Source organism: Python bivittatus, unplaced genomic scaffold (assembly GCF_059951505.1).
Source record: "Python bivittatus isolate LINGU-HERP-01145 unplaced genomic scaffold, Pbiv_v1 ctg000020_np1212, whole genome shotgun sequence".
NCBI classification, from domain to species: Eukaryota; Metazoa; Chordata; class Lepidosauria; order Squamata; family Pythonidae; genus Python; species Python bivittatus.
The window spans coordinates 105976995-106003627 of record NW_028277030.1 but is presented as its reverse complement, the minus strand read 5'-3'; the positions used below and the strand labels follow the sequence as shown (position 1 = coordinate 106003627).

At 38.8% G+C, this 26633-nt stretch overlaps 1 protein-coding gene across 1 annotated transcript in view; it reads left to right on the top strand.

Annotated features, from left to right (window-relative positions):
- The first annotated feature begins 1748 nt into the window (after nt 1–1748).
- Nucleotides 1749–26633, top strand: part of LOC103056790 (calpain-14) — a 46121-nt gene continuing 21236 nt past the window's right edge. The window contains exons 1-11 of the mRNA XM_007426188.1: nt 1749–1997; nt 6637–6706; nt 7540–7661; nt 9044–9180; nt 9295–9469; nt 10241–10306; nt 13247–13332; nt 15205–15279; nt 17465–17628; nt 20708–20871; nt 21412–21420. Coding sequence (XP_007426250.1) covers nt 1749–1997; nt 6637–6706; nt 7540–7661; nt 9044–9180; nt 9295–9469; nt 10241–10306; nt 13247–13332; nt 15205–15279; nt 17465–17628; nt 20708–20871; nt 21412–21420 — 1317 coding nt within the window. The remainder of the gene's footprint in view (nt 1998–6636; nt 6707–7539; nt 7662–9043; nt 9181–9294; nt 9470–10240; nt 10307–13246; nt 13333–15204; nt 15280–17464; nt 17629–20707; nt 20872–21411; nt 21421–26633) is intronic.

The window sequence follows — 26633 nt, the reverse complement described above, 5'->3', positions numbered from 1 at the left end:
GAGGTGTCAGTCTCATCCTCTTGTTCCTCCCATGCTGTTCTGGCAAGCCAAGAAAATGTTTATCTCCCTGAGCTTGGCCTTCATAATTCCATTCCATCACAAAATGTGTTGTCAAGCAGGGAAACCTGCTAATCTATTTGCATGCAATCTGACCGCTCCCTGCTCTTTGCGGAAAGTATGGACAATCATGCAAATGACTACATTACTGGATGACTGGAAATTTTACTTGACATTCCTTGGCCCATGGCCAACATTTTTTCTCCTGTTCTGCCAAGCTTAGGGAGGATACATGATGGCATATGGAATGATCATATCTATCTATCTATTTATTGATATATTTTTATTGCCTTTGAATCAGTCTTGATTCTTGGTGACTGCCTGGACTAGTCCCTGCAGTTTTCTTGGCAAGAGTTTCAGAAGTAATTTGCCATTGCCTTCTTGGAGTTGAGAGAGAATGACTGGCCAAAAGTCGCCCAGCTGGCCTCATTCCTAAGGCAGGACTAGAACTCAGTGTCTTCTGATTTCCAGCCTTGTATGTTAATCACTACACCAAACCAGTTCTCAATCATATCTATATCTAATTACAGTCCTCAGACTGGTCATTTTATCTAGCAGTTTTCTAGGTCCTCAAAGGACATTCTGCGATGATATGGAAGTTGAAATGAGAATCACTTTTTTTTTCTTTAGGACTGTGGATTACAAATACCCCAAATGAAATCTTCACATGCAAAAGAAATGCAATGTTTAATCTTGGAAGGAGGGGCTCTCTGGGGATTTTTGAAGTAATAATTAAGAAATCTACTGAGGATAACATTGAATATTTGATTGACCACATAAGTGGACATTTTATGATTTTGAGGAAAGTGCTGAAGGCTTTTTTAAAAATCATCAAATTAACCTTAAGCACACTGTTATCTGTGCAAAATATTCTGAGAATACACTTTCTGGGGGCAGGGATATTTGATTTTAAACAGTTGGGATTAATATAGCCAGGCATAAGAGCTGAACATCAAAACTCTAGTTGCCGAAGTACAAAGCTGCTAAAACCATCTTCTTTTCTTTTTTCAATAGAAATGTTCAAGAACAGGCAAAGGCTAGGACAGATACAATTTTTGTTTAATAGACTTGTAATTTCTGTGGCTTATTATATACTCCATTTGTTTCCTTGCCACACAAGTGATTTTTATTCAGTAAAGCCTGATTTTGAAACCTGAATGACCTACATGGACTTATGCCAGGTCAGGTAATTTTACTGATTTCAGTATAATTAAGGATTTCAATAAGAGCTAGTAATAATATACATCATTTTTCAAGTCAGGCATTCTTTAGAAATCCAGATTAAAAGGACTCTTTCTATGGCACGGACTAAAGTTCTTTATTCATTTTTAATGTGTGTTGTACGTTTACTTCTTTTCTTTCTTTTCTTTTCTCTTTGGAATCCCAGTTTTCCTTCCAGAAACTGTATGGTGTACATGATTCTTTGCTTTGTGTTTTAAAATGTGACTTTGAAAAATTAACTCACTCTATCCCTTAATAGGATGCATCCATCCCGCAATGCTTTAATTGCCTGGGAAGAGCTAGCTTATTTATTTATTTATTTATTTATTTGCTTGCTGACTTTTTATGGTATCTTTCCAAACAGGACTGACTGACTTGGACTGAAGAACATCTAGCTTTGGGAAAGGGAGTTGGAAACAATACCCAGATCCAGAGCAGCACTGCTTGAGCTTTTCCCTTTGGACCCAGCCATGCCTCTTCTGCAGCTACTTTGCCTGCACCAGCAGAAGCGGAAGCGTCAGCAGTGGCGGCCCTTGAAGAGGAAAGGCCTTGCAAAGCCCAGTGAGCTTGGCCAACAGAACTATCACACTTTGCTGGCAGAGTGCTTGAAGAAAGAGCGTTTGTTTGAAGACCAGTTCTTCCCAGCAGATGTTAGGTCCATAGGCACAGGACCATTACTCCAGAAACTGCCCCAAAAGATACAGTGGAAGAGGCCACATGTAAGTGATGCAATTTGCATAAGAGGAACATTTTATTAAAAGAAAGAAAGAAACGGGGCGGGGCGGGGGGAGAAAACTGTTTGTTGAAATCTTAGAAGGTATGGAGGACCTGTTGTGTAGAGGCAGAACACATGCTTTGCGTGTCATAGATCCCACGTTCAAGGCCAGACAATTCTGCTTAAAAAAATCAGATAATGGGAAAGACCTTAACTGCAGACTTCAAAGAGCACAATCAGGGCAGATCTGTACTTTCTGCACAATCCCTTGCCTGTACCAGACACTCCCTGATTCCTGAATGCAGGAATGGAGGACCTTGTTTTCCTGCTACTCCCAGCCCATTGCAAATATACCTTGCTTTTGTGTTTTCCAGCACTGATTCAAAATTGCTATTTTTTTTTACTTGAGCCTTAAGCCCTTCAGAGAGGATGATCTCTGGCACTGTCTTCTGCTCTTCAGCAGCCCCAGCACCAACTGATGACCTCTCCCCTCCAGCAGCTGGCTGCTCTGCTGGTTAGCAGTGCCTTTTCTTCTTCTTTTTAATCTTGCAGTTGATCCAACAGTGGGCTGTTAACTCAATGAACTATCTTCAACTCGAGAAGCTCATGTTCCATTCAGCCCATACATCTCCCAGTGGGCAGCTTTTTTGCTTTCTGCACAGGCTGGGGTGAAGTGGTCTGCCCTTGCTTGCCCACCCCCTGCCCACAGTACTGTGAAACTTCCTTTCCCTTTATTATTCTTCTTTAAAAAAAAAAACATCATGAGGTCGCGACCTAATAATCTTGCTACTTCATTTTTAAGAAGCTAAGCTATTAGCTCTTTTTTGCTACAAAGTTTTCATGAACCTATCAAAGAAGTAGGATCAAAGGAACAATCTGTTCCCTCTTGCTTTCATGATTTTACAATGAGAGGAACAAAGGAAAGGAAAGGCTCTGCTTTCCTGTTGAAGGATATAATAGGGGGAAAGGGTTGAAGGCATCCATGTATACAAACATAAGGGAAAAATAAGGAAAGGCACAGGGACTAGTGAAGAATGAACAATCCCTAAAATGAAAAGGCAGGCCTTGGTAGACCGGTCCATACAGAAGCCAGCCTAGGCTTAACTACCTTACGAATATGGGAAGGGCAAAAGCAGATGAAGCACCAGTCAGGTCTTGTGATGGTTGTAGTCCAACCTGAGCACCAGCCTGGCCCTGTTGCCAACCTACATAATCTGGACTGAAATGTCTGAAGGTGACTTAAGAAACAGCCAGAAGCAGCATTGGAGACAAACAGCTTAGACAGCTGTGTGGAATTGCCCTGAGACAGACTTGACAGCAAGTCAGCTCAGTGGTCTGGTAGCCTGATTCAGCAACAAGATGGATTCCTGTGTTGTCAAGAGTCAACTGTGTGATATCAGAAATGCATCTGACGTTAGTAAAGCAAGTTGAGAAGATTCAGCCCATTGTTTACTCTAGCCTGAATAGATCACTGTGGATGTTATGGTCCAAATCAGGGAATGCAGTGAAAGATCACTGTTTTTCCTTATTGTGTCCTTCTAAAAATAGCTCTCCTGTCCTCTCATTGTTTGTTAATGGAAGCTGCTGCCATTTTATTGCCTAAACAAAGTAAGGCTGTTCTCGTATTCAATAACTCTGGATGAGCATCTAGGGAGAGTGAAAGAAACAGACTGATTTCCTGTGTGGCCTTGGAACACATAGCTCTTTAAATTTAAATTTAATTTACTTGTTGCAATGTAGGAATAGCAGGAAACTCAGGTCCTTAGAAAGTCTGTGCTGGCAAACAATAGATTTTAGCAGTCTGAAAGCTCGAAACAATATTGCTTTATACCAAACAAATATGATGTCTCTAGTTCTTGTGGATGATGACTTCAGTATTATATATTGCACATTTCTATTGAAATAATAAAAGTATAAATAATAAGGTGGGATAGAGAAGCAAGCACCCTCTAGGCATTTTGAATCACAATGCTGCATAATCCCTGATCCTCAGCTGTACTGGTGGAGTTTATGGGATACGTGATCCAAAGCATCTACAGGGCAGCTAGTTTTCTTCATAAGAAAAACTTGCTGCTACAATGATGGGGAAAAATATTGAAAAATGTGCCTTAGTTTCTGAGTATTATGTCCCAGGGCTGTGCAAAAGATTTAATATAGCTCAGGATTGTTATTTGTTTCAATGATTTAACATTGAATGTGGAATTCATTTCTGATTGTACTGTGTGAAATAACTGAGTATTACAGACTTTACAGAATAGTACCCTTAGTAGTATGGGATCAGATTAAAATATTTCTTAATCCAGACATTTGTGTTAAAGTAATTCACTTGCTGTTATAACCTATCTTTGATAATATTTCAATAGAAAATAATATCTGTAGCTTAGGGTTGAACTGTGGAGTCCTTGGTGCTCTCCAAGCTTGGTTGTTTGCTTGCAGACATTTCATTACCCAACTAGGTAACATCATCAGTATGAGTGAGTGTGGGGTTTTCTCCCTGTTTATATACAGTAGCTTGCCCTGCCAGGTTTGGTGTGGGTGTGGTAGTTCCTTGATTAGGGTATTGTTTTCTGCTTGATTGTTTGTCTGGTGTTGATCCCTGCTTATCTGAGTATTGACTGCTGGAGGACAAGCGTTCTAAGGTTTTTTGTTTCCTTCCTAGGTTTTTTATTGTGTCCTTTGAATGCTGTGTAAATGTGGTTTATCTCTGTGTCTACTGATGGCTGATTTGTCTGAATGCCAAGCTTCCCAGAATTCCCTAGTATTTTTGGATCTGGATTGATTTGGCTTTGGATTTTGGCTTGATATTTTCTTATTGGTAATATAGTATTGTTGGGTGTATGAATGTAGTATTGAGTGAATTATGCAAATGGTATTGAGTGGATCATCATCTTTTCTAACATCAATAATACTGGCTTCAGTATTTCCAGAGAAACTAAGAATGCAGTTATCCAATTATGAAAGCTTGGGATATAACATTGTATCAACAAATGTATTATGTTAAATTATATCCACTTTATCCTTGAAAGAATGAGCAGGCTGCAAAGTTATGCTTACATGACAATGTAATGTTAACATTGATTCCCAAGAAAAGTTTGACTCATCACATTTCTAGGCCCTTTTGACTCATTTAAATATTTATCACTACTAAATGTCACTGTATTTATATTTCAGCATATTCAATTCAGAAACTAATAAAATCACTATTGATGAGGACTATATTCTGATTTCTTTTCTATTTGGGACTGGTCTCAAATCACGTACTATTTATTATATTATATTATATTATATTATATTATATTATATTATATTATATTATATTATTATATTACATTAAATTATATTTATATAGCCGCCCATCTCATACAAGGTGACTCTGGGCGGTGTACAACCATTAAAAAATAAATACATAAAAACAATTACATATAAAAACTGTAAAAACACACAAAATAGGAGGGGATAAAATTAATAAGGGAGCCACTGTAAAATGTACCCGGTCCCCTGGGAGCCCCATGCCTGATCACATAGCCAGGTCTTGAGGGACTTGCAGAATGTTAAGAGGGATGGAGCTAATCTCACTTCTGGGGGGAGACGATTCCACAAGGCAGGTGCCACGGCAGAGAAGGCCCTCCTCCTGGGACCAGCCAAATGTAATTCTCTAGCAGATGGGATCTGCAGCATGCCTTCTCTGCCAGATTGATGGGACGGGCAGATGTAATTGGGGAGAGGTGGTCCCTCAGGTAACCCAGCCCCTTGCCATGAAGCACTTTAAAGGTCAAAACCAGCACCTTGAATTGGACCTGGAAGCAATCTGGCAGCCAGTGCAGCTCGCGAAGCAGAGGTGTAACGTGTACCACCCTAGGGGCACACATAACTGCCTACGCCACTGCACAAAGCTGTGCAAAGGCCCTCCTAGCCACGACTGCCACCTGCTCTTTGAGCAGGAGTCGTGAGTCCAGGAGGACCCCCAGATTGCGCACAGGATCTGTCTGGGGAGTGCAACCCCATTCAGTACCAAAGATGGCATAACTCTAGCACCAGAAGGCCCCGGAACCCACAGCTACTCAGTCTTGCCAGGGTTCAGTTGAAGCCTGTTGTTCCCCATCCAGACCCTCCCAGCCTCCAGGCAATGGGATAAGCCAGTCACAGGATCGCTTAATTTGCCAGGGGCAGAGATGTGTAATTGGGTATCTTCAGCATACTGATGATACCTCACCCCATGGTGATGGATGAGCTCACCCAGTGGCCTCATGTGGATGATAAATAGGAGCGGGGAGAGCCCTGAACCCTGAGGCACCCCACATAACAGGGGCCAAGGGCGGGATCTCTCCTCCCCAATTTTTTTAGGGATGATCCTTGGTTGTATGCTAGATTACAAACTCCCCATCTTTTTTGAGTTCCAACATGTTTAATACAATATTAACAATCAGAAATGTGCTTTTCAGGTGGAAGCAAAGTTGCTTATAATATTATAAATGTATTGTACATTGTCTTCTGGGGGTTAAAAGTGGCTGGCTGGCTGGCTGATTTTATTTTATTATTTTATTATTTTATTATTTTATTATTTTATTATTTTATTATTTTATTATTTTATTATTTTATTATTTTATTATTTTATTATTTTATTATTTATTTATTTATTGCAGGAGCTGCACAAGAATCCAGTCTTTTATTCTACCAACAAAAAAAGGCTTGCTCTATGTCAAGGACTGATAGGTAAGAAATTTTCCAAGACAGAATGTTGTTTGTGTGAATATTTAGAATGTGTCAGGGTAAGCTTAGTTTACCAACCCATTTCAAGAGCTGTGGCTCTAAAAAAAGCCTATTCTAGCCTGAAACAGTCTGGCAGAAAACAGACTGCCCTGATTTGGTCTGTGCATCAGAGCAGATTTGGAAATATGAGTATCCCACCTCTGTTCATCTAGTATAGGAAAACGTATAGGCCTAAATGGCTATTTGTTTTTAGATGAAATTTTCAGGAAAGTTAGACTATGGGGAAGAACAAACTTTCATGGAAGGTTCTGATTTGAAATAAGGCAGATTACAACCAACTGTTTCAATCTGTGTAAAGGACAATTTGCTATCCCTTTGGAATTTCTCCATTTGCCATTCTAATACCTAACAGCAATAATAATATAGAAAAATAAAAATGCAAAGCCAACTACACAACTATACGCGAATGGAAACAAGCATGCAATTTCTAAAGAAAATCTTTGTAACTTAATTATGTGAGGCAGCCAGAGTCACAGATATGAAATGGGCAGCTATACAAATTGAATGAAGAAATAAATAAATAAAAGAAAACTTTGCTGAAAGTATGAAAGGCCTGTTTTATAATCTAAGTTTCAATTGCAAATTTACTACTGAAGATGACATGCATTCTACAGAATAAGGCACAAAATTATATCTGGCCTACATTAGTCAGTTCCTGGTTAATTATAAAAGTAATAAATATCTGAACATGCACTGCCTTCCATTAAGTACCCTGAAATAATGTTAACAAGCAGTTTTTAGGTCATCTTTGGTTTTCCTTACCCATTTTGGCACAGAGAACTGCTGGTTTTTGGCTGCTGTGGAAGCTTTAACATTTCATCAAGACATTTTGTTTAATGTGGTGCCGCAAAACCAGAGCTTTGAGAGGAAGAAATATGCTGGAATATTTCATTTCAAGGTGAGTATAATCCCCAGTAGAGCTATCTGATGAAACATCCTAACTGTAAAAATGGTCTATGATTCTGTTAGATTTCTGTAAATGTAATGAATAATTCACATAGTTCTGTCAATCTATATGAATCAGCCTTCCCCAATATAGTGCTTTTTAGAGATTTGGGATAGGAATTGCCTTCGATGTGGGCCTTTGCACAGGAGAGTAAATAGGAGCAAGAGACATGCGTTATGATGTCATTGTGTGAATTACATGAATCATGTACTGTTTTAATGTTAGTCATGTGAAGCGATGGATGCAAATTACATAATATGTGTCATTTGCACAATGAAGCATGTGAGTTTACTGTGGTTTCCACCAGATTCCTGTCACCATTACTTAAATACATTAAGTAATTCATCTGTACTGGTCTATTTGTCCATTGAGAAACATACAAATACACTCCAAAATATCTGATCTTCATTACAGTATCCTCTTTTCTACCAAACTGAGGGCCAGAATTACTACAATCCTTGGATCACTTGGCTCTGAATATGAAGTTATTGTGAGGAAATCCTTTGGAAACTTATTAAAAGCACATTGTCACATTTTTTAAACAGTAGTTGAAACTCTTCGTATACTGCATGTGGTTCTTTGTGAAGCATGAAAAAATAATTGTGTCAAACAATCCTTCATTTTGGATGCTTCTATAATTATTCTTTTGCAACCCCCATAGCTTTCACATTCCTCCAAACTATTAAAAGCATTGGAAGTTGATTGAACAATGTCAGTCTATAAACTTAAAATTAAACTTGAGAACCAGTTCTGGAATTTGATATTTTTGCATTCAGCTTATGTACTTTTTGTATTTATTTTGTTTTCTGCTTGATTGTTTGTCTGCTGTTTATTTATGTGTTCATTTTGTTTTGGGAGTGCTAAAATTTATTAGTGCCTTAAAACTGCAAAACAACCCACAAAAATATTATGAGCAAGCAATCGCATCTTATGAAAGAAGAGAAAGAGAATTCCCTAAATCAGAATTTGACATTTCAAGGAGAAAAAAGGCCACATAATCCTGTGAAACAAAGCAAAAAGACTAAGAAGTCTGGATATTGAACTTTCACAAGCGAGAAACAGTTTTTAATCAGAAGTATCTAGTGCTTTAATTTTATTAAATGAATGCCCCTTCTTGTCACTTCAGGCCCTTGAGATGCACCTTGGATTTGTATATCCTAAACTCAGCTCTTTGAACTTCATTGTTTTGGTCATTATCATATTACTATAGCAAAAAGTTCAGGTATACTTTCCTGCAGTTATTGCTTGACCAGCAGTGATGTAGGGTTAGATAATGGCTTTTCTCCCTCTTTGAAATAGGAGCATGATCATCATGTGTTCCTTTCCTTTTTCAGTTCTGGCATTTTGGAGAATGGGTTGATGTTGTAGTAGATGACCGACTACCGGTAAATGAAGCCGGTCAGCTTCTTTTCCTCTCTTCTGTTTACAAGAACCTATTCTGGGGAGCTCTTCTGGAAAAGGCATATGCCAAGTAAGTGATTCCCCTAGGATTCTGTCATGAATCTCACTCAAGTCTATTTTAAATCTGTTGTCACAATCATCTAACATACATTTAAGAAAATATTTGGCAAAACTTTCTTGGCAGGCTGTGTGGTTCTTATGAAGATCTACAAATTGGGCAAGTGTCAGAAGCTCTAGTAGATTTCACAGGGGGAGTTAATATGACAATAAAGTTGGCTGATGCACTGCCTGATCTTTGGGATATCTTGACAAGAGCAACCTACAGCAGATCTCTCATGGGATGCCAGACTCATGCAGGGGTAAGTGCTTTCTTTCCTTTCCCCTGATGTTATTATTAAGAACTTTTGTGCCACAGATCCCTGCAAGTTATTTATTGAAGTAAGCATGACATTTCCCCTACTTGGCTACCCAAATAATAACACTATGAGATAAAAGGGATCATTCTAATAAAGATGAAAGACAAGATTTTTTTGTGCCTGCTTCCAAGACTGCAAATGCCCCCCTTAAAAATAAAAAATAAAAAAGAAGAAAAGAATAAAGTTGATATGAATCACTTAGTGAGGACTTCATTTTAAAAAGAAGCCCAAAACACTTGCATTAATGAAAGACATAAATTATTTGTCATTTAAGATTGTCTCCACAGTAGCATGATCTCTCTGAGAAAGATTTTGGAGATGAATTGTATTCTATACAAATACGTAATTTATTTAAAAATAAAGCCTACTAATCTGATGTTGATGTTTTCACATGTGGAGAGAGAAGATACTATTGCTATTCTCTTTTCCTACACTGTTCTAAGTCTTTTAAAGCTGTATTCATGCCCTGCCTCAACAGTTTTTTATTTTTCTAAGCTGAACAATTTTTTTCATCCAGCAGCTGAATCATCCACATAACTTCACAATAGGCTCAACAGAAAATTTACTAAGGAGTTTAGCTGAAGCTGGTTGTAGTATTTATAGTGAGCCAACTGCCAGTTGTTTTCTCTTAAAAGCAGACTGTATTGGTTTCACTAGGAATGAGGAAGATAGTTCACAGCACAGTTAAATAGGTTGATTTTGTTTTTCCTACAGCCAACAAGAGTCCTGGAGAATGGCTTAGTGGCTGGTCATGCCTACACTGTGACTGGCATTCGAAAGGTAAGAGCAAACTTGCTTTGATCATTCCAAACATGGTTTCCTTAATGAATCTATGTTCTTACCTTCTATCTGACCATAACAAGGAAGAATTTAAGAAATAAGCTGGGTGTTTAGCATTTTTAAGCAGTAGATGAAGCCAACAGCTCATCATTTGCAATATGTGGTATACTTTTATTCACTCACACCTGACTATTGGATTTTCTGACTTTCATTTTGTGTTTCTGTTTATCTGTTGCTGTTGTTGTTTTTCTTACTGTAGCCCATGATCAGACAACCTTTTGGTAACTGAAGGCCAGATTTAACATTTTTTGGTATGCTAAGGGCCACTGTAGTTAGGGCACTAATGCAAAGTGGCAAGGCCACGTTGACATGGGTGGTGTCAGAACTTTTCCTTTGGTTTTCCCTAGGCTTCAAGGAGGAGTTTAGTGGAGCTTTTTAAAAGTAATAATGTGATGCCTGTTTAAGAACTTACACTTTGATGCTTTTGGTGTGCATTTTCTACCTCAAAATGGAGAACAATTCTGTGGCTGATTTTCAGCAGCTATAGCCAGAAGAGGTTCCTGGGGAGCACAAGAGAAGAGCGTGGAGGCTCCATGTACTCCAGGGCTCATAGTTTCATTCACTTTCCTTTTCTCTGAATTGCCAAGTTATCCTTGACTAGAAGAAATGTGTATACTACAAAGCTCAGGAAAGTGAAAACCATTTGCTAAATGCCCATATTGTGCTAAGCCATGATGTGGTTTGTTGTGCGAATCCAGCTAATTGTATATTTTTCAGTAAGCCATGGTTTAGTGTGAGCTGTGAACCAGGCAGTTTGAACTATTGTTGCAGATCAAGTGCAATCTCTACTTGAAGGTTATTTTATGGCCTATTTGCAGAGACTGCACTTCAAGAGGTATTTGATAGGTCACAGCTGGCTCACCAAAATCTTTACCTGGACTATTGAATCTTAGCTTCACCAACCTCTTCAAGCTTTGCTGTGTTGCTGTTTATGGCAGCTGGCACTGGATCACTGAAAAATCTGCTTGTAATATTGCCTGTACACAATTCAAGACCAGCTACCATAGTATCAAGTCCTGATCTACAGCCTTTTGGAAACAGATGTATGGGGACTGCACTTTGCTTTGTGGGCAAAGCAGAAAACATCTAGGATAAAATCTGCATTTTTCTTAAACCAACCCCAACCAATTTATTTATAAGCTGACTCCCCACTCTCTCCTTTCTTATCATAGCTAGACTTAAAATCACTAACTTAAATTTTAACTGACTGAAAATTCACAGTAATGAGGAAGGGGCTGGGGTAGCACAAAAACCTTTATAGGGCTGCCACATATAGACCAAAGCTATGAATGATATTTTGCAAAACCCTGTGAAGGCAGAGATGGCTAAGGAGCTGCTTTACTTTAAGACATATTCCCTTTAATGGCATGAATAAAAGATAGAAGAGTAATAGCTGGCCTCTTGTGTAAATCAAAAGCTGTAATTGATTCATGAGCTCTGCTGACAGTAGCATATGCTATGCTAAGCTGAACAAGTTTCATCTTGCTAAAATGAGGTCAGTGGGAAAAGGAGGGGTCTAGTGTTTTCTTCAAGTGGCCAAAATACTGGGCTCCTGTATCTAGTTTACACTTGGCATGCTGAATGCAAACCACCCAACCACATTTTAACCTAGTATGGTATGCAAATTCAGCCCATGTGATGAGTTGATGATTCAGTGTGCTGTGCACACCTAGAAAATTGAGTAGATTGACTAAACCATGGCCAAGTATGTCAAGTGAACACAGCAAATTGTATGTGACGATTATAATTGTTGAACTCAGCTGCTGTATGAACAGCCATGGGGGCTATGGCAAGTTTGCATGTGTGTATAAATGAGAATAGTTAATTTCAAATAAGTCTGGTGAATCAAAGATAACTCCAAATTAAACTGTCTCTGAACAATTGCTCTGGCCTTGCACATGTGATATAGCCCTACCCTATTACTTATATATTTATTTATTTGATGAGAATGTGTATACTTATTGGTTCCTTCCTACCCCCAGTTCATTTTAGTATCATAGCATCCTCACAACAATCTTGTCATTCAGTGACTATCATGGCAGAGATTACTCAAAGTTTCTTTTAAGCCAAGTGGGTCTACTGGTCATTACATATATAACTCTGGCAGAATTTGTTTGTTTGTTTGTTTGTTTGTTTTTTGTGGGGGGGGCAACATTACAGATATTTTTTTTTTATTGCCATCTTCTGGGATTTTTTTTTTTTAAATTTCCCAGTCCTAAAACCCAAGTACTAACCAGATCTGAGAGAACTTAGCTTTTGGAATCAGCCAAGGGCACTTATGCAGAAAAGAAGAAAGGAAGAATGAATAAATGAGAGAGAGAGAGAAGAGGAAGGGTGCAGAATTTCATAGCATCTGCATCCATTTATATATAAGTACATATATATAAATACTGTAATCTAGGTAGAAATACATCTCGTTGTGGTAAAGAAAATTGGGATTAGATTATTTCTGTGCTTATTCAGTCTGCAGTTCAGATGTAAAGTGTTGATGGGCAACTTCAAGTCCCTCTTAGCTCTCTGTTTGGTTCTTTATCTTTGTATTTTGGACAGGCTGTCCCTTCGTACAGGACACCTTCAAATATAGATCATCCTCTTTGAAGTGGAGCCATAGCCCTCTTCCCAGCTCTCCAGCACACTGGCTGTCCATTTGGTTTCTTTTGGTAGATGGCAAACTATTTCTTGATGGAGCAGATCCTGGCAGAATGTGTTATTGGGTTTATGGAAACTGGATGGCCCTTAGGAGTATTTAGGAACCAATACTTAATATTTACTAGGCCCATACTGATACCTTGTATGGTACTTAGAAAGTTATAGCTAACCAAAGCAATGGAAAGTGGAGCAGTAATTCTTACTGTGGCAATCTGTTATTGTTTCCCAAAGGTGACATGCAAACATGGACCTGAAAATTTAGTAAGACTAAGAAATCCCTGGGGAAAAGTTGAGTGGAAAGGGGATTGGAGTGACAGGTGAGTTCTTACAGCAAGAAAAAGTGACACTTCAGATGGATGAAATCTCAGTGCCACCTGCAGGCAGAGATTAACACAGACAACCTCATCAGTTAGAACGCAACACTTTGAGCTGTTCTGAAAGACCAGACAGCACTAGTGGAACTGAATTTGGATGAATGTTAAACACATAACCCCAAAGATTAGAAAATAAAACATGGTGGTACAGCTGTATGAAAAAGACACTTTATAACTTTCCCTGGTTTCAATTCCTAATGCATAATATGTTTAATCCAAAACACATCAAACTCTCAGCACTATTATTTGTTTACTAGGAACTGCAGCACCCTAGATTCATTTTAAAATAACATATCTTGACCAGAAGTGAGAATATCAACAATAACTATAAGCAGTTATGATGGGTTAGAAAATCCACAGGAATTGAATCTTTTTCTGCTAAAGTTTTTAAAAAGCTGTCCCTGGTAGCATTGATTTTCAGTTATGATATTATTTGTTTGTTTTAAAGATATAGAATCAATTAATATTGATTAATAATAATTAATCAATAATAGCAATATCAATAATAACTTTATCTGAGTGATGGAAGGCATGAGCTTCAAGGTTACAGGGAGGGGGGAGATTCTGGAAGGGATTCTGGAAGGGAGCTTCAAGGTTGCCGGGAGGGGGAAGAGGGGTTTCAGGGAAAGCCTCTCCTCAGCCCCCAGCTGGAGTGTGGGAAAGTCAAGAGGAGGAGACTGGCCCCTCCCTAAGGGCATCAGGGTTATAGTTGCTGTTGTTGGGGGTTAGAATTAGTCTGGAGAGATTCTTTATTAGGTGAAAGCTAATAAAGAAGCTGAGCTGATTTCTGGACTGTCTCGTTGTGATTCTCGGGCTGAACTTGACAATCTGTAATTTAACAGAAAGTAGATGCATTAATTATATAAAAACTAACCTGTACATTAACAATCACATATGTAAGGATTCCATAGAAAGTAAATTTACATAATAAATCAGCTGACTTCCTCTTAAAGCAGTCTTTATATGGATCACCTGTGGTGGAGCTCCTTATATGCAAAAATATTTTGAGGATTAACCAGGGTAGAAAAAAGGGGAAAAATTCATCGGGACCATATTTTAATATGAATTTATGTATTTTGCACATTTAAACTACAGGTAGTTCTTGTTTAACATCCACTCATTCAGTGACCATTTCAAGTTACAATGGTGCTGAATGAGGGGTCCTCATGATGGGTCCACATATTTGTTGCTGTCACAGCATCCCTGTGGTCACATGATTGAGATTTGGCCACTTGGTGACCAACTTGCAATTATGATGCCACAGCATCCCACGGTCACATGATCGCTATTTGCGACCTTCACTGCTGGCTTCTGACAAGCAAAGTCAATGGGGAAGCTGGCAGGAGGTCACAAATGGCGATCATGTGACTGCAGGAGACTGCAACCATGGAGGATTTGGCTAATGACAGCAACTGGGACTGCCAGAACTGCTGTCATAAGTTGGCATGGTCACATGACATCATGCCTTATGATCGCATTGCTTAGCGATGGAGTTCCTGGTCCCAATTATGATCAATGAGCAAGGACTACCTGTAATGTATCAACCAAGCTGCAGTTATTATCTAAAATTCACGTTCCTCTGAATTTTGTGCTGCAAAAATTATATATCAAACAAACAAACATGCCTCATTAATTTAGGACTGGAGAAATGAGAATAGGTAAGTTCTGGGTGTCCAGAGATAGCTGTGTTCAGCAGAAGCTCTTTCTGAGCTGAACCCATTGTCTGAGGTTGAGACCTTCACTGAACCTATAATTCTCAGTGCATCAAAGCTGAGTGAGCTCTGTTTTACAATCATCTTTTTTCACTCCCTTTAGCTCTGGAAAATGGGAGCTGCTCAGCCCCAAAGAGAAGATTTTGCTACGAAGAAATTCTGAGGATGGAGAATTCTGGTACTTTCATGAAATAATAAATGGGTTTGTCTTTCAGTCTATCCTTTTCCCAGATGCTCTTGCTCAGTCCTATTTTGGACAATCCTCTTCATTTAAGATCATGCCTCTGAATAGAAACAGTGGGGCTGAAGCAGGGAAATGTGGAAAAGGGAATGGGTATACAAACTGCAACTCTGTTGCCCCTTTTCTTACAGGGTGAACACCACACACACCTGCTTCAATGATGTGCTTTGCTCTAGTCACCTCCCAGTTGAATTGCTTCATCAAAGCTTTGCATAGCCACAATAGGTATACTCAGTCTAGGATATCCCTAGATTCTAGCAATCAGATACAGAAAAATGTATTACATGTCAGAAGCATACATCAAATTCTAGTAACATTTGATATACAGCTATAGAGCTAGTGTCTAACTATTACGTTAAATAGTGGGTTAAATCATCTACCAGGTAACAGATTGAAAAACAGATATTTGGTGAGTATATATCAAATATTTGAGTAGTCAGAATGAATATGAATATTTGACTCCAATGTTTGCAGAGGAAGATTGTTAGAAGCAAGCCCATTTTAACTCTAGTTTGACCTGAGAGCTAATAAGAAACTCCTGCATAAATTAGTTCAGCAGAGAATGGTTAATTACCAATAATAAAGTAGGGATTTTGATTAAGTTGGAGAGTTGATGTGTTTAGTTTGCAAAAGAGAAGATTAAGGTGAGAGATTACAGCTATCTTGAAACATCCAAAGAGTATTATGCATAAAATGAAGCTGACTTGCTTTCCATTGCTCCAGGAAGGAGGCTTGCAACCAATAAGAAGGAGCTGCAGAGAAACAGATTTCTCATTAAATATTAGAAAAACCTTCCCAACTTAAGAGTTGGTAGAGTTGCCTTGGAAAGTAGTGGACTAGTTCTATCAGTTACAGTTGTTGCTGCATTTTCTGTATGGAGCATGAGTTTGGATGAGATGAGATGAGATGAGATTTGGTGGAGCACTTCAATTTGATCATCTCATCTTATCAAAGGAGATCCATGTTGCAAAGCAGCATGGTGTTTTCACTTATTCAGGCAGCCATGCTTCTTCAATTTGGCTACTGTTCTGGCCTTTAGTGGTCTTCTGTGTGTGTGTAGTTCATGTTTAGAATCAAAGGGGATACTTAAGGTGAATAGCTGAATTGGCTCCCTCTGAGTGGTATGTGAGGCTCAATGGGTCATCTCTGATTCTTCATGTTGAGCATGGAAGCAGACTGTGTTGCTTTTAATGCTTGAAGCAAAGCAGTGAGAGAGATTATACCCATTTTGCCTAGGCTTAATAGATATTTTCTCCAATCAAGTTTTATTTGAGATAGAAATGTCTGTTGTAAGGACTGTACATTGTTTCTTGTGTCTCAAGAGAAAATGAACATTTCTGAACTATGATGCAGAGGCTTCAAAAGCCTGCTTGATTCAGCTACACTCCTGTTTTTGGTACAGCGCTAGAGAGGACCTCTTCCTACATGGCCTGGACCTTTGCATGTTGCCTGAATGATACACTAAGGCATATCAACACATTACCATTGAAATATAAGAGCCTAACCTAAAATGTGATAAAATCAGACACATCTTATTCCAACCTACCCCAATGAAATCTTTACAAGTAGGTTAGTGTTTGGTTTAAAAAGCGCCATTTGTGAAAACAGAAAGCCTGTCACATGTTTCCACATATATTCTTACTCATGTCATCACATATACATTCACATGCACACATTTCCCACAAATATTTTACATGCACACCTTTTTCACATGTGTGCAAATGCATACACCCCCATACCCACAGAGCCATAAAATGGGATTTATTCCATTTTTTCATACTATAGCATTTTACCGCTAGGTGGCAATATCAACATAGACTTTAATATTATGCTTTTTGACTGATAATATTCCCCATCTAATTTTTCTTTGCTCTTTCCTTTTCACTCTCACACTCCAAGTCATGTTTTAACACTGACAATATGTCAGGCATTTTTCACAAATCGACATTTTCTTCTATCCTCTACTTTGGTGATACCTATCCTTTTTATCAACGATAATTAGACAAGGTGACAAGGGGAAGGTTAAAAAAGTTAGTTTGTTGGCCATGCCCACATAATCAAAACCCTGTTCCTTGTTTACCTCTGTGGTCATAAAGCAAGCCTTTTTTTTCTTTAATCATAGGATGTCAGTGGAAGACTTGCAAACCCATTTTGTGGATCTGATGATCTGTAAATTGACTCCTGATCTCATGAGTCAGGAAGACGGGAAAAAGTGGATGTGCTCTATGCAGTTTGGCAAATGGGTCAAAGGAAGCACAGCAGGCGGCAGATTGAGGAGCCGCAGAGGTGAGACTTCTTGGGGAGATGAGCTTTGGGACAAGGAGCTAAGCATCTGTCCTTTCATAATAATGTCTATAAAGCAACTTGAAGACAATTGTATCATACTGAATGATATGATATCAAAATGCTCAGTTAATTCCAGTTGAAGAATTATTCTTAGACTGTTCCCATTGGATAATGATGTGCTTCAGCATGCACATCAGCTTGTATATGAAATTGCAGAAGAAGTGAGTTTTTCCCTTTCCAGACCTTGTGGGCAGATTGTTTTCCCACTGGCAGGAACCTACTGTCCCTTCAGGCTTCAGCTGATATATTACAGGTAGTCCTCGCTTAACAACAGTAATTGGGACTGGAAGTCCCATTGCTAAGTGGTGTGGTCATAAAGTGCAATGTCATGTGACTGCATTGCTTAGCAACAGCAATCCCAGCAGTCTCTGTTACTGTTGTTAAGTGGGGATTGCAGGTCATTAAGCCAGGACCTCACGTGACTGGGACTTGTGACTTCCTGCCAGCTTCCCCATTGGCTTTGCTTGTGGAAGCCAGCAGGGGAGGTCACAAATGGTGATCACATGACCACGGACACTGCAACTGTTGTGGGTGCAAGCTTACAGTTGCAGTGTCTGTGCAAGTGCCTGAATCGCCATGATGTGACCGCAGGGACACTGTGACAACTGCAACTTCAAGGACCAGTTGTAAGTCCCCCTCATTGAATACCATCATAACTTCAAATGGTCACTGAATGAGTGGTCACTAAGTGAGGACTAATTGTAATCAGTTTAGAGGCCCTTAAAGGGGCAGGTGGCTTGAAAACTCCACAGGTCCTTTTTTACTGTAATTACTCCATCACCCCAGTGCAGCCCCAAAACACTGTGCTCTGTTTTGATTCTGCAGATTGTTCCAAGTATACATATTCTCCCCTCCACAGTAACCCAGGCAAGGGAACTGGGTGAAGCTGACAAGAGTTTTGGTTATTTTCTCCTTCTCTTAAGCAGGGGAACAAACGCAAAGTGCCAGGTTATTTTTTGGGCTTTTGAGTGTGGGAGGGCAGAGCAACTGCCCCATGTGTTTGTTGTTCCAAAACCAATGGCTCCAAATTCTGGAGCCAATTCTGTCTTTTCCCTTTCTTCTTTCATGGCACTTCTCTGTAGATATTGTTTATAACAATACCTGCACTCCAACAACTAGAAACCATAGTTGTTGTTATTATTCAATTTGATGCCACTTGACTCCAAATGACTTTGGGCAGCACACAATACACCAGACATTATAAAAACAATATAATAAGAAGAAACAAACAACAGAACCAAACTAGAACAGAAGAGAAAGAAAGAAGAACAAGATAGCAAACTGGGCAGATACCCTCAAACCACCTCATATCCAGCAGAAGGGACTCCAGTCACCGAACCACAAGGTCTGGGAGAACAGCCAGATCGCTATGGCCACCCAGAATCATTATGGCCTCCCAGAAACGAGGTTTCAGTGGGAACCTCATTTTAGAGATCAGGCACAGTGGCAGAGGAGGTAGTATGCTTCTTGGGTGCTGATAGACGACATTGTTTAATCAAAGGAATCCCAAGTGTGCCAACCCTGTCAGCTTGAATTGGCTGGGCAAACACCACCTCAAATAACCATGGCCTATGCCATACAGGGCTTTATACATTATAACCAGTACCTTGAATCACACCCAGTGCAGCTTGCAGGAAAAAAATGTCACATAAGCATATCAAGGCATGCCCATCACTGCCAATGCCATTGGATTCTGGACCAGTTGAAGTTTCCAAGTGGTATTCAAGGGCAGTCCCATATAGAGCACATTGTAATATTCAAACGGTGAAGTGACTAGGGCATGAGTACCTGTCTGAAGAGCTTCCCAATTGAGGAAAGGGTGCAACTTCCTGGACACAGCTACCATATGTTCATCAAACAGGAGCTGAGTCCATGAAGGCCCCCAGATTGTGCACTACCCTTGAATGGGGAACTACTACCCATCCAAGACCAAAAATGGATTATCCCCAGAACCAACTGGCCCCAATACCTGCAGTTACTCAGTCTTGGTAGGACTGAGTCAAAGATTTCCTCCACATCTAGACCCACACAGCTTCCAGGTACGGGGGCAGGATCTCAATAGTCTTACTTGGCTGGCCTGGTGTCAAAGAATCCATATGCTGATGGTACCCAGCCCCAAATTGGTGGATAAATTCACCCAGCAGTTTCACATAGATGTTGAAAAAGAGTAGGGAGAGAATCGAGCCTTGTGGCACCCCACAAATGAGGGGTTGAGGAGAGGGAGTGAACTTTCTCTTCCAACCAACACCAACTGGAACCAGCCCTGTAGGAAGAAAAAGGACCAATGTAAAATGGTGTCCCCCCATTACCAACCCCTGGAGCTGGTCTAGAAGATCAAAATTGATACACAATATGTTCTAGAAATATGGATTTGTAGGCAAGGTAACAATTGTTTAATTTCTTTTGTTTCATATTAGTGTGTGTGTTTGACAAGTTGTTGTTGTTACTGTTGATCTAGGGCCTATAGTAGATAGTGGAGGGCATTGATTGAGTAATGGTTTTGGTACTCCTATTGGTACACTAACCAATGTCTGCAGTGGTGAAGATGATCAAAAATCCAGCTTCAGAATGGTTTAGAATGATTGGAAAGTATAAATGAAGCCATGTGGAAATGCCCACCATCATCCCCAGAGTGATCCTTCCCAATGTTTTTGGCCTACTGCTTCTTTTATTCATGGTGATTTTGCCATGTTCAGTAGGGCAAATAGGAGTTGCAGTCCAATTACCTTGAGAGCACCAGATGGATAAGTCTCCCTGTTATGGAACTACAATAACTGCTAAGGAAGACACTTGGGTGTTTTAATGTATAAAGTCCTACCCTGGAAAATATTTTTCTTGCTTGCTTATTTTAAACCAGACCAGGTAGATCAATAAAACAGTTTATAGACTGTGTGACATTTTTCTTAACGTTAGTTCTATTCCATTTTTGGTCAGCAGTCTCTTCTAGTAAGCTTCACAACCAGGCACAGAATGACATCCTGGGGAATGAGACCTGTATTTTTGTTGATTCCTCCCTCAGGTTCTTTTTGGATGAATCCCCAATACTTGTTGAAAGTTTTGCAAGGCAACGGAAGCAAAAGATCTTTATACTCATGCAGCGTGTTGGTGTCTCTGATCCAAAAACACAGTGGCAAACATCGGAATCGGGTCCCTCATTTTCACATAGGCTTTTCGCTCTATAAGGTAAAGAGAATTGGTTTGTGCTTAAATTGCTCAAAATAAAGAGAGGGAATCTCCTTCACTTTGTCAAACAAATACCGTAATCATCAACTTATTTTCCAATTTAGAATGGTGATCTTAGCCAACAGTAATAGCCTGGCTCCATCGAATAGGAGCTGAACATTTAGTCTTATAAATAATAATCTTAATTATTAAATTAAGATGAAGAGAGATGATAAGTTAGAGCAGTGTTTCTCAACCTTGGCAACTTTAAGATATGTGGACTTCAACTCCCAGAATTCCCCATGGCTGGCTGGGGGATTCTGGGAGTTGAAGTCCACATATCTTAAAGTTGCTAAGGTTGAGAAACACTGAGTTAGAGGCAGAAAAAAGGACAAGGGACAGGAGAAATAATACCTCATGGAAGGAAAGCATAAACAAAACCCTACACCCAAGTTTTGTATAGCAATCAAATCTTTCCTGTTTTGATAATCCCCTTAAGATGGTAAACACAGCAACATTTTCCTCCATATTTAGCTTAATTTCTCACAAACGTTAAAAAAGGTGCAGAAGGTTTTAATGGCAATGTAGGCCTAAACAACCCTACCTGCAAAAGATTAATCAACAAGGGTAGAGGTTCTGGTTGATGAGTTTAGTGCTTTCATGTTCCGACTGGTTCTACCACCTACACTTTTCACTTTTAAATGTCTCAGCGCTTACTTGTTGACACATCTCCTTTCTCTTCCTTCTAGGTTGACCAGAAGGTATGTAGAACTTTTTCACCTTTTCTTCTCTTTTTTTTGCAATTTGGTACCATAGTTGTTACACATTTACTTTTCCCTGCTCTTTTACTGAAATCAGGTTCAGCAGAAAATGTACAACTGACCTCAATGAGTTCAGCAAAATTGACATTCTGCTCTGAATATGACTTTAGTTTATTAAAAGTCTGAATGTTGGGGGCACGATGTTGAAGGTCGGCAGACTGAAATGAAATGGACTTAAGTTAGTAATGAGGAACATGTCTCAATAATTTCAACTGATTTATTTTAAATATAAATCATAAAATATGTACGGGTCTTTATGTCACAAAGTTGAAATGTGTTGCTTTCAAGGGCTGAAATATGATTCAGATTGAAATCTTACTAATTTTTGCTAGAAAGTATTATTGAAATTGTATTTAAAAATATCAAAAATATCACAATCTTGATAGTTTTTTTTGTTTTTCCAGATCTGAACAGTGTCCAATGTGAATGTTTAGGCATGGCATTCAAGTGTATAGGGTTCAGTATTCTTTGTTCTTATTTTAGATAAGCTTCTTAAGGCAGTTAGAAAAAATGACTGTTAATGCCAAAGTGATTGAATACATTTCAAGATAATGCATTTTTATGGCTTAATTAAGGATTAATGGCAGTGTTCCTGGGCTGTGCCCAGAAGCAGTAGACAAGGTTGAGTGAGAAATGGTTTTATTACATTTCTTTTCCTTTCTTTTCCTTATTTTTTTTTCTGGCTCTAATAATTATATGTTCCTGGGAGACGTTCAACCACCTTTTTGGCTGCTTTGTGGAATTTGTAGATGCCACTAAATCAATATAAACATTTTTCTCCACTGCATATAGCCAGCATTAAATAATGTTTTAAAGCTACTTCATCTCAAATACGTTGAGTTTTTCAAATTTAATAAATGTATTTCAGGATGCGAAAGAGCTCCTTTCAAGAGGAGGTTAGATGCTATTGTTCAGTAGAACAGCTTTTCCCAAACTGAACGTTCTCTAATATTTGATTGAACCATTCTCTCTGGATTCTTAGTGAGGTCCCTATCATTTGTGAATTCTAGAACAGCTGAAATCCAAACTTTTGGAGGACGTCAATCTTAGGAAAGGCTGCAGTATGTGTATACATACTGTACATGTGCATGTCCATTACAGTATTCTCTTTCAAGATAAGTTACAATATGCAATGCACCAACAAGCAGTAAGAAATAGCAAGCAAAAGAAATGAAAGGCATGAACTAAGAGAAGAAGAAAGGACATTTAGCAAAGGCTACTTTATACTAGCCATATTCACTAAACATCTCCATACTTTTCTATCTTTACAAACCATCCTTGTTTCTATTATGTAAATGCACCTATTCATACATTGCCATTTGTTCTTGAACCTTTTCACCTCTTTCTTTCTGAGAATCTTATGAACTCCAGCCATGATTTGTTCAGTCTTCTCCTTTTTCTTAATACAGTCACTCTACTTTATATTTTGTTTTGCAATTCAGTCTTCATTTATTATTTCTATATGAACAAACCACTTCAGTGTACTTTTCATGCTTCCATTCATTCCACATTAGTTCATAACCCATTCATTATTGACTCAAACTCATATTTTACCACACACACTTCTTAAGTAACCCTAACCCGTAACATTCAACTGTGTTCTGTTTTGCATGATGTACCCAGTTCTCACTACCATCTACCAAAGTTGGCAGAAACACATCTTATACACAGCCCTTTATGTTTCTTTTGACAAACATCTGTTTCTCACAACAGACCACATAATACACATAGTACTGCCTTTCTACTAGCATTTGCACATCTTAAAATGTGTCTATCCATTCTCTCGTCTTTAGTAAACATTCTACAAAGGTACACAAGTTCATCTACTTGCTCCAGTTTTATGTCATTTATTTATACCTTGCAATTGTTCACTCCATTTCCCCCTGTCAAACACAACCACAGTGGCTGTGATATATTCATCCATATGCCTTATTTCTATCATATACCACTTTTATTGCATTCAGCAAAAGAAACCAACCTTCACACAAAACTTTCCATAATTCAAGCCTATTCATTTTGTTATGTGCTTTCCCTAAATCAACAAATGTACATACTTTTCTCAATGACAGGTCAAGAGCAAAAATCTGGTTTGCATACTGTCTTCCTGGCATGAACAACATCGCACCTCCTGACTCCTTATATCCTTTCAGGCAGAATTCTGCCAAACACCTTGCCAGGCACACTTAACACACTTCATATGTTTTCCTTTTTATACAAGATGTGTACTTTTTCTTTATTCTTCTTTCCTTTTCTTTTAGTTTCATTTCCTCCTAGTATTACTCTAGATACTACCAAAAACTGGTCTGTCCACATTCAGATTAATGAAATCCTGTACACCTTTTCATTTGCAGTTCATGTCTATTTTCATATGGCGACACGTGCTTCGAAAAGTAGCTTCGAAATGTGTGAAAGTGTGAGCACAGCACATCTGTTTAGCAGCCATGTCTTTTTTCAGGGTTATGTTTCTACATATTCTGAAACATTTCTTCTGAATCTTTTTCAAAGCATGCATAACCCAACCCTATATTTTAATACACGTTAAAAAAAATACACATTTTTTGCAAACAAATTTCCTTGCAATATGTCCATCATAATTGGAGTGTTGTTAGTACTGGTTTATTTTCTGCTATCTTACTCTTGCTTCATTTGGATCAAATTACCATTTGGAGTTTTCTTCCTCCAGGTTTTAAATATACCAGAGGAATAGAATCAGATCACAAGCAAAGTTGTGTGTACGATCCATGAATGAATAACATGCTCTGGACAGTTAACAAAATTAGAGCCAGTTTGATCTAGTGGTTAAGGCACTAGGCTAGAAACTGGGAGACTGTGAGTTCTAGTCCTGACTTAGGCATGAAAGCCGGCTGGGTGACTTTGGGCCAGTCACTCTCTCTCAGCCCAACTCACCTCACAGGGTGGTTGTTGTGGGGAAAATAGGAGGAGGAAGGAGTGTTAGGTATGTATGCCACCTGGAGTAATTTATAAAAATAATAAAGGTGGGATAAAAAATATTTTAAAAATGTCCTAAATCAATAAAAATATTGAATCTAATAACATCAAAATATGTTTAGAATAATATCAATAGGATAGCACAATCAACATAAAGCCAACAAAAACAGCACCAAATCAGATCATGAATGGCATAAAACTGAATGGCAAAAAAATGAATGGCATAAAAGAAAAAGGCAGCTCCTCAGTGGCAAGATGAAATGCACATTGCAAATAAGTAACTAAAAACCCTGAGAACATTATTTTCCCACCTGGCAATGAAAAGACCACATATAGGTGTCAAATGAAGCCCGCTAATGAGCGTGTTCCATTGGAATATGGACTAAGATTGATGTCAACCCAACAATACACCAATAGACTAGACTAAGAAACTAATGCCATATAGGTCAGGACTACTTTTATTGTAACAGCTATAGTAACAGAATTGTGCAAGTCTGAATGTGCTTCCCCCTTCCTCACTTTATCTTTGTATGTACTAGGGAGGGGCCTGTCTGAGACATTTAATCAAACTAATTTATTGGCCCATGCTCATGTCCCTCTTATCTGACTATTGCCCTGGTTGCAGCTCTTCCTCCTGTCCTTCAAGGCCATTCCCTATTTCCTCTACATTTTTGCCTTCTATTTATTTATTGATTTATATGCTGCCCATCTCTCATATATGACTTTAGGTCATGTATGTGAGATGACCTAGGACTGACTATCAACAGTAAGGGAACCAGTCATCAAGAAATATGCCACAGACCAGCACTTAGTAGGACAGCAATGAAGGTCGTGGAAAAGATACAGGTGACACATCTGTAGCTACAAAGATCAGAATTGTCCTGGCAACTTTTTTTCCCTGTGATACTCTATGGAAGCAAGCCAGATTGGACTTTGAGAAGCAAATAGAAAGAACAATGACATTTTTGAACTTTGGTGATAGAGAAAACTCTTGAGAATACTATGGGTAACAATGAAAATGAACAAATGGATCACAGAGCAAGGCAATCCAGAGTTCTTACTCAAGGCACTAATGACCAGGCTCAAATTATCATATTTTGGATACATGGTGCTAAGTCCCAGCTCCTTGAGAAGTCCATAAAGGTGACAAAATGGAAAGAAAGAGGACAACTTGCAGCAAGGTGAATGGACTTGATTACAGCAGTGATGAGAGGACTATTGGAGGACCTGAAAGGCCAGGTTGGGGATAGATCATCCTGGAGAGGGTCTATTTATGTGATTGCTAAGAGTTGACGCCAATTTGATGACACATAATCAAATTAAATCAAGTTTACTGAACAGAGTATCCCTTTAATGCACTTGCCACACAACAAAACTCAAATCCTCAAGAGATTGTCTAACTTGTCAAAAGCACTCAAGTTTTATTAGAGTTTGAGAATAATCCACAAATTCAAATTCTGACCACTTTCCAAATGTTCTGAAATTTCATTTCCAAAGTAATGAGAATGTTCTGTTCCTGAATGAACCCACCAGGCTTTTGTGCTTTTAAAGCTAAATTCTACATACTGCTTTGCTGTGAAACCTGTCAAGCTGTTACTGCTCCCCATAGGGAGCTCTTAAGGTTATAAGGGATGGCTAGCTATATTATCTGGCTATAGCAGGGAAACCAAATCTATCTGTCTCTCATGTGGAGCTTTGGACCAATTGGGAGACAGCACTTTGCCATTTAAGCTCATTGAAGCTTGGAGCTGGAGACTGCTAAGAGGTAATTTCAGACATGTATTGAACACAAAGATTAATATAGTGAAGTACAAAACCAAGACCAGTTTTAAAATTGGAAATACAATGAATCACAGCATTGACCAAAGCATAAAAGCTTTGCATTTAATATATGATGCATTCTAAGGGGCAACCCCACACTCTTAGTAGATGATAAATTGCTACATTAGCAAGAGAAAAATACAACCAGAGTGAGGGAGAGTGCAAAAGTTGTTCTGCAAATGCTCTTGTGGG